The sequence below is a fragment of the Carassius gibelio genome, chromosome A15 (genome assembly GCF_023724105.1).
Source record: "Carassius gibelio isolate Cgi1373 ecotype wild population from Czech Republic chromosome A15, carGib1.2-hapl.c, whole genome shotgun sequence".
Taxonomy (NCBI): Eukaryota; Metazoa; Chordata; class Actinopteri; order Cypriniformes; family Cyprinidae; genus Carassius; species Carassius gibelio.
Window position 1 is genome coordinate 7,883,284 of NC_068385.1, and position 19,887 is coordinate 7,903,170.

The 19,887-nt window shown below is 35.1% G+C and overlaps 1 protein-coding gene across 2 annotated transcripts in view; it reads left to right on the plus strand.

Annotated features, from left to right (window-relative positions):
- Nucleotides 1-19,887, plus strand: part of LOC128029077 (guanylate cyclase soluble subunit alpha-2-like) — a 174,570-nt gene that overhangs the window by 10,596 nt on the left and 144,087 nt on the right. The window contains exons 5-9 of one of the 2 annotated variants that reach the window (XR_008187298.1): nt 6,356-6,511; nt 7,402-7,731; nt 10,206-10,349; nt 12,774-12,928; nt 13,921-15,541. Coding sequence is in view for 1 of the 2 variants with exons in the window: in XM_052616554.1 (XP_052472514.1) it covers nt 6,356-6,511; nt 7,402-7,731; nt 10,206-10,349; nt 12,774-12,928; nt 13,921-14,131 (996 nt within the window). In the remaining variant the exon portion in view is untranslated. Of the gene's footprint in view, nt 1-6,355; nt 6,512-7,401; nt 7,732-10,205; nt 10,350-12,773; nt 12,929-13,920; nt 15,683-19,887 lie in introns of those variants that run through there. The other variant, XM_052616554.1, reaches the window with a different exon arrangement.

Here is a 19,887-nt window from a genome sequence, read left to right on the forward strand (position 1 = left end):
ATTTCATTTTAGTTTAGTTTACATACTTCAACTTATTTCAGTTAGCCATTTCAAAGTTTAGTTTTTCTTCTAATATCTATGTATTCTTTTATTTAAGTTTACAAAAATATCTAAGATATACATTTTATTTATTTCAAATATTAACTATTTAGTTTTAGTTAATGGTAATAACCGTGATGCAGATTGCAGATTGAGCTTAATGCTATCTAGACGCTATTGAATGATTTGGTAGAAGGTCCCAAAACTAGTATTCAGTGCATACTCAGAAATATGAATTGTAACTCTATCTCTGCTTAGCACCTCGTCACGCTCTGGAGTGCAATTGTCTTTTTAAAGCTCCCCTCTATTTGTCTCTCCTTCTCTTTAATCTGTTGTTCTTTGAAGAATTGTGTCGTCAGATCTGATTGGTGTAGATGTGTTTTAGTATGTCACAGAAAGCCGTTTGTTGTCTGTCCTGTAAAACACTGCTAGATTTGCAAGCTCTGAATCAAGAGAAGATAAATAATTAAACAGAGGAACAGATGATGCAATGAAAGTCAGGTGTCAGTTGTTTATTATTTTATTCATCAAAGTAATGAAATGTGCTTCCATTTATTTTTTCATTCATCTATTCTTCCATCCACCCATCCTTCTATCTATCCATCTGTCTGTCTATCATACATTCCCTTTCCATCCATCCATCTCTCCATCCTTCAATTGTTTGTTCTGTTATTTTATCATTCCATCCATCTAACCATCTATCCATCATTCTGTCTATAATTCTATACATCCATAGATCTAACCATGTGTCTATCCATCATTTTGTCATTCTACCATTCCAATCGTCAATCCATCATTTGTTCTATTGGTTCTATTGATCATCCATTCATTGTCCAACCATCCATCCATAATTTTTTGTCATTCCATCCATCATTCATTGTCTCAATCTATCGTTCCAACCATCCATCTCTCCATCATTTGGTCAATTGATCCATCATCCATCCAGTGTTCATTCTTTCATTCTATCGTCATTCAGTCATTCCAACCATCCATCCATCCATCCACCATTTGTTCTGTTGATCCATCCATCCATCGCTCATTCTTTCATTCTATCGTTCCAATCAACCATCCATCGATCATTTGTTCTATCAATCCATCCATTCGTCATTCATTCTGTCATTCAATCGTTCCATTATCCATCGTCCATCCATGCATTATCCATCATTTATTCTATCATTCCATCCTTCCATCCATCCATTCATGGTCCAACCATCCATCCATCATTCATTCTCTCATTCCATCCATCGTCCAACCATCCATCCATCATTCATTCTCTCATTCCATCCATCGTCCAACCATCCATCGTCCCTTCATTATCTCATTCATCGATCCATTCATCCATCGTCCAACCATCCATCCACAACTCATTCTCTCATTCCATCCATCTGTCCCCCTATCATCCATCCATAATTTGTTCTATGGTGTCATCCATCCATCTATCCATCATTCATTCTGTCACTCTATCGTTCTAACCAACCATCCATCCATCATTCATTCATTCTGTCACTCTATCGTTCCAACCATCTATCCATCCATCATATGTTCTGTTGATCAATCCATCCACCCATCATTTATTCTGTCATTCCATCGTACCATTATTCGTCCATCCATCCATATGTCCATCCATCCATCCATCCATCATTTGTTCTGTTGATCCATCCATCATTCATTCTGTCATTCCATTGTACCATTATCTGTCCATCCGTCCATCTGTCCATCCATCCATCATTTGTTCTGTTGATCCATCCATCCATCCACCCATCATTCATTCTGTCATTCCATCTTACCATTATCCGTCCATCCGTCAATCTGTCCATCCATCCGTCCATCCATCCATCATTTGTTCTGTTGATCCATCCATCCATCCATCCATCATTTATTCTGTCATTCCATCGTACCATTATCCGTCCATCTGTCCATCCATCCATCATTCATTCTGTCATTCCATCTTACCATTATCCGTCCATCTGTCAATCTGTCCATCAATCCGTCCATCAATCATTTGTTCTGTTGATCCATCCATCCATCCATCCATCATTCATTCTGTCATTCCATCGTACCATTATCCGTCCATCTGTCCATCCATCCGTCCATCCATCATTTGTTCTGTTGATCCATCCATCCATCCATCATTCATTCTGTCATTCCATCGTACCATTATCCGTCCATCCGTCCATCCATCCATCATTTGTTCTGTTGATCCATCCATCCATCATATATTCTGTCATTCCATCGTACAATTATCCGTCCATCCGTCAATCTGTCCATCCATCCATCCATCCAACATTTGTTCTGTTGATCCATCCATCCATCCATCCATCATTCATTCTGTCATTCCATCGTACCATTATCCATCCATCCGTCAATCTGTCCATCCATCCGTCCATCCATCCATCATTTGTTCTGTTGATCCATCCATCCATCCATCATTTATTCTGTCATTCCATCGTACAATTATCCGTCCATCTGTCAATCTGTCCATCTATCCGTCCATCCATCATTTGTTCTGTTGATCCATCCATCCATCCGTCCATCCATCCATCATTTGTTCTGTCCATCCATCCATCCATCATTCATTCTGTCATTCCATCTTACCATTATCCGTCCATCTGTCCATCCATCCGTCCATCCATCATTTGTTCTGTTGATCCATCCATCCATCCATCATTCATTCTGTCATTCCATCGTACCATTATCCGTCCATCCGTCCATCCATCCATCATTTGTTCTGTTGATCCATCCATCCATCATATATTCTGTCATTCCATCGTACAATTATCCGTCCATCCGTCAATCTGTCCATCCATCCATCCATCCAACATTTGTTCTGTTGATCCATCCATCCATCCATCCATCATTCATTCTGTCATTCCATCGTACCATTATCCATCCATCCGTCAATCTGTCCATCCATCCGTCCATCCATCCATCATTTGTTCTGTTGATCCATCCATCCATCCATCATTCATTCTGTCATTCCATCGTACAATTATCCGTCCATCTGTCAATCTGTCCATCTATCCGTCCATCCATCATTTGTTCTGTTGATCCATCCATCCATCCGTCCATCCATCCATCATTTGTTCTGTCCATCCATCCATCCATCATTCATTCTGTCATTCCATCGTACCATTATCCGTCCATCTGTCAATCTGTCCATCTATCCGTCCATCCATCATTTGTTCTGTTGATCCATCCATCCATCCATCCATCCATCATTCATTCTGTCATTCCATCGTACCATTATCCGTCCATCTGTCAATCTGTCCATCCATCTGTCCATCCATCATTTGTCTGTTGATCCATCTGTCCATCCATCCATCCATCCATCATTCATTCTGTCATTCCATCGTACCATTATCCGTCCATCTGTCAATCTGTCCATCTATCCGTCCATCCATCATTTGTTCTGTTGATCCATCCATCCATCCATCATTCATTCTGTCATTCCATCGTACCATTATTCGTCCATCTGTCAATCTGTCCATCCATCCGTCCATCCATCCATCCATCCATCATTTGTTCTGTTGATCCATCCATCCATCCATCCATCATTCATTCTGTCATTCCATCGTACCATTATCCGTCCATCCGTCAATCTGTCAATCTGTCCATCCATCCGTCCATCATTTGTTCTGTCATTCTATTGTTCCATTCATCAATCAATTTTTTTCCCCTTTTTTGTTCTCAAAGCAATCCTTTTATAAGCCAACATTCTGTGTTTAATCCACGTAAAATCAAACTCAAGCTTCAGTTCTGCATCTTCTTTTCTACCTCGGTACAAATTCAGTTCAATTTAATTCAATCTCAGGAAATGAACTTGAGTTTGAAAGCCATTCTCAGTTCAGTTTTAAATGCTGCACCCTCGTGCTCTGGTGTGAGAAACTTTAGTGAGTTTTTACAAATTAGTGCTCAAGTTTAAAACTCCCGCAGAGAAATATACAGAGAGATTTTCAGCTTTATTCTGCTAGTGTTCATGTCTTGAGATTTGGCTGATGACGAGATGCAGAGTGATTGATCCTGAACTGTTTGTGATGGAAATCTGTTGAAGCCAGAGGAAGCATGTGTCTGCATCTCGGAGCTGATTATATATTTATTGTATCGTTCTATAAACGGTTCCACTGCAGTGACGCTTGAACTCTATCCAGGACGGTTCCTGCAGGATTGTGCTGTGCTGAAACTCTCTCGTGGCAGGAGGGAGAGATCAGCAGCTGCATCACTCTGACCTTCAGTGTTTGTGCTGTAATGGGTTCGTTACTCTCCAGGGCAAAATCATTAAACAGTCGTGCTACTTTTGCATGTTATTTCAGTGTAAATATCTACACGTTATTCTCAAACCCGCCTTTCCGTTTAATCTGTGTCATGCATATTTAAATCCCTAATTTCTATGTAAATCAGAATTACAAAGATTGTGCAAAACTCTATGTTATACAAGTGCATCTGCTGGATGATTGTGCAAAGGGTTCACAGTCCTGTGATCGACATAGACAGGGAAGAATTAGAGTGATGAGACAGAGTACAGAAGTGTACACACACACACACACACACACACACACACACATGGCCCAATCTTGCAGCACACTGCATTATTTAAGCGGAACTCTCCATCTCTGCATAATACATCTATATATCTGGGACTGAGGCGAGGAAACACACACACAGACACTTTTGTGTAAACATACACACACTTTTTTATAATGAACTTTCCGTTCACACCCAAAATTCTCTATTGGCTTCATCAGAGCATGTGAACAAGCAGACACTGTCTGAAATCGATATCTCTGTCCTGTTGTGTAACGGGCCACAGGCTCTGATGAGTGTAAGCTTTGAAGCATCCTGTGAAATAAGTTGAAGTTGAAGTAAAACGTTTAAGTTTAGGAACTAAAATGACAAAAAAAAAATTTTTTTTTTAAAAGTCGGAAATATATTTTATGTAAAAAATAAAAGGTACAACAAATGTTTTGTAATTTTTACATTTTACATATATATATATATATATATATATATATATATATATATATATATATGTATATATATATATATATATATATGTATATATATATATATATATATATATATATATATATATATATTCATGTATTTTATTTACATAACAAAATTGCTAAAACTTAATATAATATATAATGAAAAAAGTGCATAACATTAAAATTCATTTATAATATTCATTTTTATTTTATTTTGTTGTTATTTTAGTTAACCCTTTAAAAATCCTGCAAAATTTGACTAAAACGGCTAAATAAGACATACCCAAAGTAAATTGTATAGTATATAAGAGTATATACTGAATGAAAATTAGAAATGTTGCAACAACTATATTAAATAAAAGATTTATTTGATTTTGTTTCAGTTCATGTTTATTTTCTAATAACTTTTTTTTTTTTTTTTACTTTCAGTTAACTATAAAAACCCTGCTTGTAATTTTAGAACTTCAACTTCAAACTTTTTTCAGTTAGTTGTCAATCAACATTGCAAATTTTTATTTAGTTTAATTTGATTTGAAACAAAAGCAGAAATAAAAATTAATAAAGAATACGCAGGCAACAAAAATGGCCTGAGAAATATGACAGAAACACACAACAAAACTTTTAATTTTAATTTTTCTTTACATGCCAAAATTCCTCAAACTTAAATAAAAATGCATTTAAAGCTAAATAAGAAAATGTATAAAAGTAATAATTAAAATAGAATAATAAAATAATAAACACTAATAGAAAATCGCGAAAGAGCATAACAGAATTACAAAACATACTGAAGCTATACTAGTATATAAATACAACTAAAACAACAGGGATACATTTGCTGTTGTTGGATTCTTCAGCTGGTTTCTGGTTCCAAATAGGTGAAAATGGTGCATCTGATCACATAAATAACATGATTTGAGTAATCCTTCATGTCTGGAGGACAAACGCTGCAGGAGTAACACACTGAAATCTAATGCTTTTCTCTAACAAATGCAGATTCAGTGCATACTCTGGAATACTTGTTCAAGAATTCCTCCATAGCAACTAAATCCTAATAAAAGAACAGCCTCTCTCTCCCTCTCTTCTCTATTGTGTGTGTGTGTGTGTGTGTGTGTGTTTGAAACATACAACATTAAAATCCGATATGCTTCCTTGTTGTTTTTGACAACCATGTAAACATATTTATGAGAGTGCGTCTTCATGGCAGCACAAACACGTCAGGCTTATTGCATTGATATTAATTCCCTACCAATAAATTGAATTTGTAATATGATATGCATGTTTGCTTTTCCATTTCAGCGCTTTACTTTTGTCCGTGTGTGTGTGTGTTGCAGGTGATGGAGCTCAAAGGTCAGATGCTTCACCTCCCAGAATCCAATTCCATCATGTTTCTAGGCTCGCCGCGTGTTGATAGGCTGGAGGAGCTCATGGGGCGGGGCTTACATCTGTCTGACATCCCTATTCATGACGCCACACGTGATGTCATTCTGGTGGGTGTGTCAATGAAAGCTCATTAGGCTTTAAACGAGTTTACCGTAAACAGCATTGAAAAGTTGTAAAGTATAAAACTATAATGATTAATTTTAATGATTAAAATTGTTTTTGATAATTGTAAAAAAGTTTAAATAAAATTAGAAATAAATATTAGATTAAAAACTTTAAAAAATTGCTTTGGCAAAGAACTGAAGTAAAATAAGTTGAAGTGCTAAAATGACTAAAAAGACAACTAAATAAAAATAAATTAAAGTTTAGTATAAATGCTTTGTTTAGATTGTGTTTTTAAATTTGTATTTATGTAATATATTTTTATTTGCATAACAAAATTACTAAAATTAAAACATATAAAAATAAAATAATGTATAATATAAATAAAATATAAATGATAAATAAAAAATTAAACATGAAATATAAAATAAATTAAACCTATATTTCTATTTATGTTTAATTTATTTTATATTTCATTTTTCATTTTAGTAATGTACTTGTTTTTTCATATTATACATTTTTATTTATATAACAATTATTAATTTTATTTATATAAATTCTTAGAATTTAAATTGAAATAAAAATTAAGCTAAATAAAAATATAAAAAGCCTAATGATTCTTAATTTAATTTGTCCTTTTTAATATACTTACTGTATATCTAGCTTTAATATAGTTTTATTTAGTTAACATAATTACTATAAATAAATAGAAATATTAAAAACAAATCATAAAAATGACAAAAGAGCGTAATTTAAATTTAAATGCAAACTAAAAATATAAAAAAACAAAAATTATATTTAAAATATTAATACGTACACTAATAGTGTGTAAATGATATTAAATTAACACGACCGGATGTTACCTGCCATAATTCTTCTCCAATCTTCTCTTTAGGTTGGAGAACAGGCCAAAGCTCAGGACGGACTGAAGAAGCGCATGGATAAAATCAAAGCGACCCTGGAGAAAACCCATCAGGCTTTAGAGGAGGAGAAGCACAGAACCGTCGACCTGCTCTACTCCATCTTTCCCGGCGACGTGGCTCAGAGACTCTGGCAGGGTCTTCCCGTTCAAGCCAAGAAGTTTGATGACGTCACCATGCTGTTCTCTGACATCGTGGGTTTCACGGCCGTGTGTGCGCAGTGCACACCGATGCAGGTCATCAGCATGCTGAACGAACTCTACACGCGCTTCGACTACCAGTGCGGGATACTGGACGTCTATAAGGTACGTCCGTCTATCTTTAAGTAATGCAATAAACCGTAAAACTGTTTGCACGACAAAACAGTGTGGTCATAATGAAGATAATACATTAAAATAATATGGTAAGACACAACTTTTCAATATCAAGCAGCAAAACTAAATGTTTTGTACAGCTAAAAATAGCTGGATGCTGATGAGACCGTAGAATTTAGAAATAGAGATTTTTACAGCTATTAAAGGATAGATTTGAGTGGCCATCAGCATTTAAAAGCTTTTAACTTTACAAGCTGATCTTTAAACACACACACACACACACACACACCGCACACACACATTGTAGGCGGATATGTGTTCAATGAAAAGGCACTTAGTGAGTGTATGTCAATAAATTGTCATTATAAATGGCAGCCCTCCGTAACTAATAATAATAAATAGAAGTGTGTGTGTGTGTGTGTGTGTGTATAATGACATGGGTATGACACAGGTATTATAAGGAGAGGGTGACTTATGAGGACATAACCCATGTCCCCATTTTTCAAAACACTTATAAATCATACAGAATGAGTTTTTTTGAGAAAGTAAAAATGCACAAAGTTTCCTGTGAGGGTTAGGGTTAGGTGTAGGGTTGGTGAAGGGCCATAGAATATACAGTTTCTACAGAATAAAAACCATTACACCTATGGGATGAACACACTTTACACAGAACAAACGTGTGTGTGTCACCTGCTTTGTGTTAAGTGTTATTCATCAGAGAGAGTTTATTTTCTGACGTGTGTGTTATATCGGGGTGTGTGGGAGCGCGACCGGGTGAATCTCACTAAGATACATCTGTGTTGTATTTCACCCCAAAATCAAAAGAAAGAAATACAGGTGCATCTCAGTAAATTAGAAAGTCGTGGAAAAGTTCATTTATTTCAGTAATTCGACTCAAACTGTGAAACTTGTGTATTTAAATAAATTCAATGCACACAGACTGAAGTAGTTTAAATCTTTGGTTATTTTAATTGTGATGATTTTGACCCACCAATACACTATCTCAACAAATTAAAATACATTTAAGACCAATAAAGTGACTTGTTGACCTTCTGGAAAGTATGTTCATTTACTGTACATGTACTAAATTCTTGGTAGGGGCTACTTTTGCTTTAATTAATGCCTCAATTCGGCGTGGCATGGAGGAGATCAGTTTGTGGCTCTGCTGAGGTGGTCTGAAGCCCAGGTTTCTTTGACAGTGGTCTTCAGCTCTTCTGCATTGTTTGGTCTCTTGTTTCTCATCTTCCTCTTGACAATAGCCCATAGATTCTCTCTGGGGTTCAGGTCTGGTGAGTTTGCTGGCCAGTCAAGCACACCAACACCATGGTCATTTAACCAACTTTTGCTGCTGTTGGCAGTGTGGACAGGAGCCAAATCCTGCTGGAAAATGACATCAGCATCTTCAAAAAGCTGGTCAGCAGACGGAAGCATGAAGTGCTCCAAGATTTCTTGGTAAACGGGTGCAGTGACTTTGGTTTCCAAAAAACACAATAGACCAACACCAGCAGATGACATTGTACTCCAAATAATCACAGACTGAGGAAACTTAACACTGGACTTTAAGCAACTTGGGCTACGAGCTTCTCCACCCTTCCTCCAGACTCTAGGACCTTGGTTTCCAAATGAAATACAAAACTTGCTCTCATCTGAAAAGAGGACTTTGGATCAATGGCAACAGTCCAGTTCTTCTTCTCTTTCGCCCGTGTAAGACGCCTCTGATGTTGTCTGTGGTTCAGCTAATTCCTCGAGACGTCTTCGTGTGGAGGCTCTTGATGCCTTGACCCCAGCCTCAATCCATTCCTTGTGAAGTTCACTCAAATTCTTGAATCCAGTTTGCTTGACAATCCTCATAAGGCTGCGGTTCTCTCGGTTGGTTGTGCATCTTTTCCCTTGCACTCAACTTTCTGTTAACATGCTTGGATACAGCACTCTGTGAACAGCCAGCTTCTTTGTTAATGAAGGTTTGTGGCTTACCGTCCTTGTGAAGGGTGTCAATGATTGTCTTGTGGACAACTGTCAGATCAGCAGTCTTCCTCATGATTGTGTAGCCTAGTGAACCAAACTGAGAGATCATTTTTAAAGGCTCAGGAAACCTTTGCAGGCGTTTTGAATTGATTAGCTGATTGCCATGTCACCATAATCTGATTTTGTTGAGAGTGAATTGCTGGGTTTTTGTTAAATGTGAGCCAAAATCATCACAATTAAAAGAACCAAAGACTTAAACTACTTCAATCTTGAATTTATTTAATACATTTGTTTCACAATTTGAGTTGAATTACTGAAATAAATGAATTTTCCTCAACATTCTAGATTCTAGATGCACCTGTATATGTATTTTGCATAAAACAAGATTGATATAATGATATAATCAGATATTTTAGATAATAAGTTGTTAATATGGCATTCTGGATGGTTGCTTATAGCAGAAGAGAACTAAAAGACGGTAAACCTTCTCCTCTCCACAGATAGAGACTATCGGTGATGCGTACTGCGTGGCAGGCGGGCTTCACAGGAAGATTGACAGCCACGCTAAGCCAATCGCCCTCATGGCTCTGAAGATGATGGAGCTGTCAGAAGAAGTGCTGACGCCCGATGGGAAGCCGATCAAGGTTAATCAGAGATTATGTTAGAAACACCTGTACGATTTTTTGCAGTATAGCATACAATTCAGTTTCCATTAAAATGCCTACTGCTTCTTATTATTAATATTATATTATTATATTGTGTTAAAATAGTATTAAAATTTAGAAAAATATATATACATTTACATTGAAAACATAAATATACATATAAATAAACATATATAAAAATATAAATGTGATATATTAATACATTTTTAATAGTTACTTTTAAAATATACATTAAATATATATTAAATATATTTATTTTTTAATTAAAATGATAATATTTAGTAAAATTATATATATATATATACACTGTAGGACAAGTGAGAGTGTGGAATCTGGTCGCCATGGAGACGGCGGAACACTCAAGCGATTGCCACTAATTGATTGTTAGATTGTTGCTGTTTTCTCTCATTTAGAGAGAGTCAATGAGTGAATGGCTGCATCTGAGAGGCTCGTGTGTGTGTGTGTGTGTGTGTGTGTGTTTAGAAGCATTTCTAAGCATGTTGTGTCATATCTATATTGTAAAAATGCAGCTATGATGGTGCTTGTTTATTTATAGTGAACAATTTTGAAATATGATTCTGCAAATGATCTGTAAATTACAAAATAGCACCTGTTTGTATAAACTAAAACCACAAAATAAAACATTTAATTTAAGCTACACTGAAAACAAAAACTGGTGTAGGGTTTACTTTGAAAGAATTTTCACTCAGACATTGCTAAAAGTTCACAAATAATTACAAATACAACAAAGTTTTACATTAACTTGAAATATTAACATAATTAAAACTGATAAATACATTTAACAAAAACTATAAAAAATTGTTAAAAGGATATAGACATTTAAAAAAGAAAAAAGTAAAATGACAGAAACGATAAAATTTTTTATTAAAATATAGAAGTAAAATCTACTTGAAAATAACTACAACTAAATAAAGTTAAATAATAAAAATTATTACAAATTGCATAGACATAAAAATGAAAGCAAATACAAATTATAGAAGCAAAAAACAAAAACATTAAAATTAAAGTGAAAACTGTTAATAAAAAACAAAACAGAATTTTATTAAAAATAAAATACTTTAATATAAACAAATAAATCTATACAGACATATTTTTAAAATAGTAAAAATGATGAACAAAATTACTAAACCTTGAAAATTACAGTAAAAATACAGAAAATATAAAACTCTAAATGTCACAAAACTAGTACATCATTGACACTAAAACAACACAGTATTTCTAAGAGACGCTGTTGTAGTGTAGTCTGTTGTGTGATTGACAGCACTGTCAGCTTGACAACAAGGCCATGAATAATATCAGGGTCATCGCCGTGGGCGACCATGCATCATCATTAAATGTGAGTGTGTGTATATTGGTGAACTCTCCGTGACATGAAAGCGGCAATAATAAAATACCCTTTCCATAACCTGTGGTTCGGTTCAGAACACGTAATAGGCCTCTGTGTTTGTGAGGATCTCATGTCTAAAGTCACGATTGAGTCACTAAAGTCATATTTCACCCAAAAATTATAAATTGCTGAACTTTTGCTCATCCTCAAGCTAACGGAAATATATAGATGAGTTTGTTTCTTCATCACATTTGGAGAAATGTAGCATTGCATCACTCTCTCAGCAGTGGATCCTCTACAGTGAATGGGTGCCGTCACTTCTAGTGAAAATAAATCCACAATCCATAATCGACTTCTTGGATGGCCTGATGGCGAGTCAATCTTCAGCATATTTCCATTTTTAAGTGACATTTTCATTGACATCATATTTGTTAGCTCCTAGTGATTAAGCAGATAAGAAGTGTGATCTCTTCTGCACCGCCTTGAGTTTGATTGACAGCTGTCAATCTCACACGCTGCTGGACTCCTGGATTCTTTTTTTTAGCACTTGTCTTGTTGAGTGCGTCTTGCACTCTTGACAGTATTGGCTCTTCTCAAGAGTTGCTATGGTGATGCTAGTGTGTGTGTGTGTGTGTGTGTGTGTGCACATACTAGCCTAGATAACATTTTAAGTCATCAGAGACACAAAGGCTGTTTCAAACGCAATGATGCTGACTTATAAGACATCTTGTTTTAAAATAGTTCCATTTTAATTGCATTGAAAGGTTGCAGCTCACAAGGATTTGGAACATAAATACGGACCGTGTATACCATTCAGTAATGAGAAATATTGATAAAAATATGACTTAAATCCATTTTGTTTTCAGTGTAGCTTTGTTATTCACACTGTATGTTGCACATTGCTGCGAATTCTTCTCGACTGAAGAGTTTTGTGACACTGTTTTTCCTGTTCGTTTCTGTGAAGCTGTTTTGAAGCGGTCTCTACTGTACAAAGCACTGTTTAAATGATCTTTTACCCTCCGTCTCTCGCTCGCTCTCTCTCTCCGTCTGTGTAGCTGAGGATCGGCATCCACTCAGGCTCAGTGCTGGCTGGTGTCGTCGGTGTGAAGATGCCACGCTACTGTCTGTTTGGAAACAACGTTACGCTGGCCAGCAAGTTTGAATCGGGCAGTCACCCGCGCTGCATCAATGTCAGCCCTACTACATACCAGTGAGAGAACACACACACACACACACACACACACATCTCAGCCAGCTGATGTGTAACTCTGCTGCAGTGGAGACAGTCACACCTGTTTCTATGGCAACCTGCTTCTGTCGAGATCGTCAAGGACGATACTCTGCAGTCAAGTGCAGCTCTGAAGATCTACTCACACACACACACACACACACGTTTAAAAATGCACCAGCAAGCACCTGTGTTTGCAGACATCCACAAACACTCAACATGAATAATCATGCACAGGAGAACAGACACATGTGCATGATTAAACACCTACACACCCACACATGTGCACATGTATATGCATATTAAACACACACACACACACACACTCGCAAATCCATTATTGCATTTCACTTGTAGCATGCATTTGGAAATGCAACATGCATCAGGATACATTTTTCACATTAGTATTTTCAACAATTTTGAAGACGGATTTTTAACCAAAACCAGACAGTGTTTTTAACGTTTGAAAATGAAGATTTTGAAATTTTAATGATAATAATATAAGTTTTATTAAATTATTTAAATATTAACGTTATGTCAAAGGGGTTGACAAAGTTTGGGAATCCCTGCTAATTATTTTTATAGTCAAATATTATTTTTGATTATAATGTACAAATGTATTATTATATTATTTTTAAACTTGATTTTATAGTTAAAAGTATTATAATAACATAATAATAAGATAAAAAGATTATAATATAAAACAATTTTGTTATATGATGATAATAGCTTATTATGCACTTTATTGGAAATGTTAACTTAAAATATACTTCAAGAAAATATTTGAAGGGGTTTCGCTGACAAAAAGTTTGGTAATCTCTGCAATAGACTAAACCTAAAAAACAACTATTTGGATTTTTATAATAATAACAATAATTTAAAAAATGCTTTATTTACTAAATGTATCTTTTTTCTTAGAAATAAGGTTGTATCAGATTCATATTTAATTCCTTTCGATTCACTTTTCCTCTCAGACTTCTGCGTGACGACTGTGCATTCACCTTCATCCCTCGCTCCCGGCAGGAGCTTCCTGACAACTTCCCCAAAGAGATCCTGGGAATCTGCTATTTCCTGGAGGCGGGGAAAACCCAGAACCACGCCTCTCTCACCAGCACTCGCTCCGCCCCCATTCGGAAAGTGTCCTATAACATTGGGACCATGTTTCTACGGGAGACTAGCCTCTGAGATGGCCCCGCCCATTCGCTATGACATCACGTCCTGTAGACTAGTGTTGCCTGTGGCAACTGGTTGCCCCGCCTCTCAACTGGAGCGTTGCCTCAGAGGCGTGACACCGATGGAGCGGAGAGGATGGCCCCGCCCCTGGCCCCGCCCTTTAAAGGAGCCATGGATAATTGTGTTCTGAAAATACAATAAAACAAATATATATATAGATATATATTTAAAATAAAGCCTTCTGCTCCATGGCATAGTCAAACATACATGGTGTACACATGCAAATACTACAGATAAACTCATGTAAACAAACAGATTTTTTGCAGCATTGCAGGTAATAGAATTCACATGCATAACTTTGGTGCCTTTACATCCCAAACACACACACACACACACACACTCCACAAACATGCATTTATCACATGCTGCCATCAACCACTGTTAAATCCTTAATGTGTGTGTGAATCCTCTATTTACCATTGTTAGATCCCTTGTGTTTGTGTGTGTCCTACCATTAACCACTGTTAGATTGTGTGTATGTGTGTATTTGCCCTCCAGTTAGTGTGTATTGTGTGTATGTGGGTGAATTTGTGTAAAGATTGAGGCAATTTCGCACATCTCACATCTGTGGGATGTTTTTATTTTGGCTTTTATATTCGTAGCAGAAACGTAGCTGCACGAATGTGCAGAATATGCACTGTTAACTAATGTAAAGGAATAGTTCACCCAAAAATGAATATTTGCTAAAATATTACTCACCCTAAGGCCATCCAAGATCAGGATGAGTTTGTTTCTTCATCAGATTTGGAGAAATGTAGCATTGCATCAGTGTCTCATCAATGAACCGGAGTGGTGTGGGTACTTATGGATTATTGTGATGTTTTTCTCTGCTGTGTGGACTCTCATTCTGACGGCACCCATTCACTGCAGAGCATCCATTGATGAGACACTGATGCAGTGCTACATTTCTCCAAATCTGATGAAGAAACAAACTCATCCTAAACTTGGATGGCCTGTGGGTGAGTACATTTTAAGTTAAATTTAATTTTGGGGTTAACTATTACTTTAACATTATATTTGCAATACATGCTTTATTTAAGTAATGCAAAATATGTTTGAAAAAGTATGTCTGTCGGGCTTAATGCAAGTTACATGCCATGAAAGGTAAACACATAGTTTTATTCAGTAAATTGAATCTAGATTATAGATATGCACTTTGGGAACAGTATATATTAATTATCTGTATTTAAATGTGATTGTCATGCAAATTTTCATGCAGAACTTTATAATAGTTCTCAATAATCCATTCTCAAACACCATTTAACAATTCATGAGTGATATTGAAGGAAAAACTTGTAAATCAGGACTCACTTTTTATGCAGCAGAAACCGCATGCTGCAGATGGCAGATGTGTGAAACAGTGTGTGTGTGTGTGTGTGTGTGCATGTGTGTGTGTGAATACAGTTTGAAGTCATTCATTTCAGTCACATTTGATGAATTCAAGATGACATCCAAACGTGTCAGTCATTTTTATCAGGATGCCAATAAAATTGATTCATTGAAGTTTTATGGTGTCAGACTGCTCTCTATAAATGGCTGTTTTCCTAAGAAATAAAGACCTGCATGACTATTTATTCAATGCAACGAAACAATAAGAACTGCCTTTTTCATTAAATGAGAGAATACAGATTTCATGCTCTGGAAAGAATATACAGTACATTACAGTTAAAAATATATATTTTTTGAAGGAAATTAATACTTTTATTCGGCACGGATGCATCAATCAAAAGTGACAGTAAAGACATTTATAAAGCTATAAAAGATTTCTGTTTCAAATAAATGCTGTTCTTTTGATCTTTCTATTCATCAAAGAATCCTGAAAAATTAAATATATCACGGTTTCCACAAAAATATTCAGTTTTCTGAAGATCATGTGACACTGAAGACTGGAGTAATGATGCTTAAAATACATCTGAACATCACAGAAATAAATTACACTTTACAAAATATTCACATAGAAATCAGTTATTTAAAATTGTAATAATATTTCACATTTTTTACTGTATTTTTGATTAAACAAATGCAGCCTTAGTGAGCAAAAGTGATATGTGACTCAAACAATCCCATTATCATGACCATTAAACCAATTGGTCAAGTATTTGATAAATTGACAAATCAACCGTGTATTTTCATATTAAACATCAACAGCCACTGAATGTAGGGGTTTTGAGTATGAAAAATCATGTTAAGTAGTATAAAATATTAAATAAAATACTGCTTAATAATTTTTATATTTATTTACACCAATACAGACCAAATTGGGACACAATTATGCATCTTTTAAAGTTAAATACAGTTATGAAAACCTATGGTGCAGCATTAGCATGAACACACACACACCTAGAGTTCAAAGTGAATTTATTTGAGTATTTTAGTTTATATTCAGTGATCTAGTGACAGGAACAAACGTGTTTCTTGTTCGTGTTGATTAGTGGCTTCATTTGCATGCAGTCGTGTTTGGACGGTCACATTAGCCAGATGAGCTGGATGTGAGTTACAAAAGGACAGAGACATTTATGTCAGTGTGTGTGGTTAATTTGCATATGCAAGATATTCATGAACAAGATGGTGATCTGAATTCTTATAGAAAGTGAGATTATAGGTCAGAAGTGGGCGTGTCCTGGTACTATAAAATACTGTTCGATGCTGGCCAGGAAACACCCAATCGCAGTAAAGATTGAGTGGCCACGCCCACCTTGACAGTTAGTGTTGACTGAAATTGAACAGGAGATTGAAAGTATGTGTTTGTTTGTGCAAATGCAACACAGTTTAGAAGAATATGTATAATTATTAGATAATTCGTATTATTAAATACTTAAAATACTAAAATATAATCCTATACAAATTTTAAATATAAAAATTACATCTTCTATATTATTTAAAATTAAGTTGAAATTATTTCAATTCCTTAATATTTAAATAATGCTTTTAAAAAACTATTGAAATTTGATTTAAAAAAATAAAATAAAATATACAACACATACAATAATTTATATAATATTGAAGATTGCAAATAAATTACAAATGTTATTTTTTAAAATGTATTTCACATATGAATATTTTTATAATATTTTATCTGCAATATTTTAATATATAAATAAAATAATAATTGTATTTATCATTTTTAGATTTTTTTGCTAATACTAAATACTAAAATATATATTTTTAAATCAAATATTCTAGTTTTAAATAAATAAATTATAATTTTCATAAATATTACTTTTTATTGTATAACTACTTTTTTATTATCATTATTATTTTATAGTTGAAATATTACATTTGCCAGAATCAAAAAGTTTTATTTTAGGTGTAAAACTATACATTTAGTTAACTTTATTTAAAAACCATATAATACATACAACCTCATAAATGTAAAGAGATGGTTTCACTGTAGTTCACGTTTTATTTTCAGAGACGCACTTATGTTTAGAATGTTTTAGAATAGTCTGGCATGTTCTGTCATATAATTAATTGATTACAGCTGTATTCCTCTTCCTGAAACATCCCATAATAGCATTACTAAGGTAATCAGCTCATTACTCATTCATTCTGACATCATCACATTCAGCCAATCGAATTAAAGCGCATAATTAGAGTGTGGCAGATGAAGAGCTGCTGATTAAAGGATGAGCGCCATGTGTCTGTTTGTGTAATACTCACAGCTGTCTCAGTCACTAACCACTGAAATCTGATGTATGATCAAAAACTGTAATAGATCTACTGGGATATTTCATGTAAAATTTTGTAGCACCAAACAGGAAAAAAATAAATCCTAGAACAAAACACATAGCTAGTCGCATATAGTGAATACAGTTCAGAGTGCAGAAGTCTAGAAAAACTTTTTAAATATATTTATAAATTGCATTGAGCAAAAAAAGTGCACTGTTTGTTTTTAATTTGCATGCACTCTTTTTTTACACAATGCAATTTATAAAATAAAAAAGTTCTAGATGTTTCCAGTCTGCATTGGAACCGTAAATAAAATATAGTTAAATGTACATTTTAATAATATACAAATAATATGAAAGTTATATTTTCTAATCTATAAACAATTCCTAAAGAATTGTTTTCAATTACTGACATTGCTTTTTATTTGACAATTTTTGTTTTAATACTTTATTTTAATATCTATATAAAATAATATAATATGCTGTGGTTTCATTTCCTTTCCTCTCAGTATTTTTGTATTATTATTTACAGTGTACTAACACTTGACTATACAAATATTATTTGAAACTCTTTAGATATACAAAATCCCACATTTTCCCATGATGGTCCTCTCTAGAAACTCTCACGGGAAAGTTTGATCTGAAGGTATCATTTTTCCTCCAGCTGGAGAAATACAAGGTCAGAGTGCTAGAACACACTAACAAAACCTTCACATGCTCTTTTCTCCCAGTTCTGACTGCACTATTTTCATCCCTGAGAAAGATCAGAGAGGCTCACACACGTGTCGAGCGCGCTTTTTCTCCCTCAGGATCGTGGCAGAGAAAATAAAACGAATTACTGGATTAACAGTTTCCTGTCAGAAATGTGACATTTCCCCCCGGATGTGCACATAACAACCTCTCGGATCCGTCCTCGAGACACCGGCTCTTAGAGCTAATGGATTTCCAACAACTCTCTCTCTTTCTCAATCTCTTTTTCTATTATCGATACGCATCTTTAGCCGAAGACGAAATAAAATGGTGTTAAAATGTGAGGGAGGCGCTGGAGGGTCCACATCTTCTGAGAGACTGAAAATGTGTGTGTGTGTGTGTGTGTGTGTTTGTGATGAAAAGGTCATAGTGTGATAGTGACCTGTAAACAAAGCGCTTCACGCACTTGCTGTACTGAACACCAAAACCACTGACCTTTCTCTGTCTCAAAGGAATAGTTCAACCCATTAATGAACATTTGCTGAAAATTAACTCAAGCTCAGGCCATCCGAGATTAGGATGAGTTTGTTTCTTCGTCAGTTTCGTAGAAATGCAGCATTGAATCAGTGTCTCATCAATGGATGCTCTGCAGTGAATGGGTGCCGTCAGAATGAGAGCTGATAAAAACATCACAATAATCCACAGCACTCCAGTCCATCAGTTAACAGCTGGAGAAGTGAAACCTGCATTTTTAAATTGTCGCTTCCAGATAAAATAAAAGCCCTCTATCCATAATATTGCTTAAAGCCTTCTGATCTGAATCAGGAGAGAAATATGCACAGATCAAACGTCGTTTACAAAACAAAACAGTCCTAAACAAATATGTGTGTGGATTTTGATGAGAAAACAGAGGCCTGTTTCAGAAAGGAGGTCACTGTATGTGAAAACTATTACGATTATGTTACACCTGAAATTGCTTTTGGTGTTGTTGCACGTGCTTAACTCAGAGCCAGCACACTCAGAGTTAATGATATAGAGTAAATTAACTAACTCAAATAAGTTGTTCTTGAACCTAAAACTCAGAGTTTGCCATCTCAGTGTAAGTTTATTCATAGATCTGATTTGGCTGAAGCTTCTTACTGAAACGGGCCACAGGAGATAGACTTTTGCAATAGAGGAAGCATTATTACGGATTTTGAACTTGTATTTTGACCAGAAGCAAAGGTTTAAAGTTAAAAACATCTTAATGTTGGATTTGTTTCAGCTTTTGTCTTTTCCAGGTGTTAACTGATGGACTGGATTACTTGTGGATTATTGTGATGTTTTTATCAGCTGTTTGGACTCTCGTTC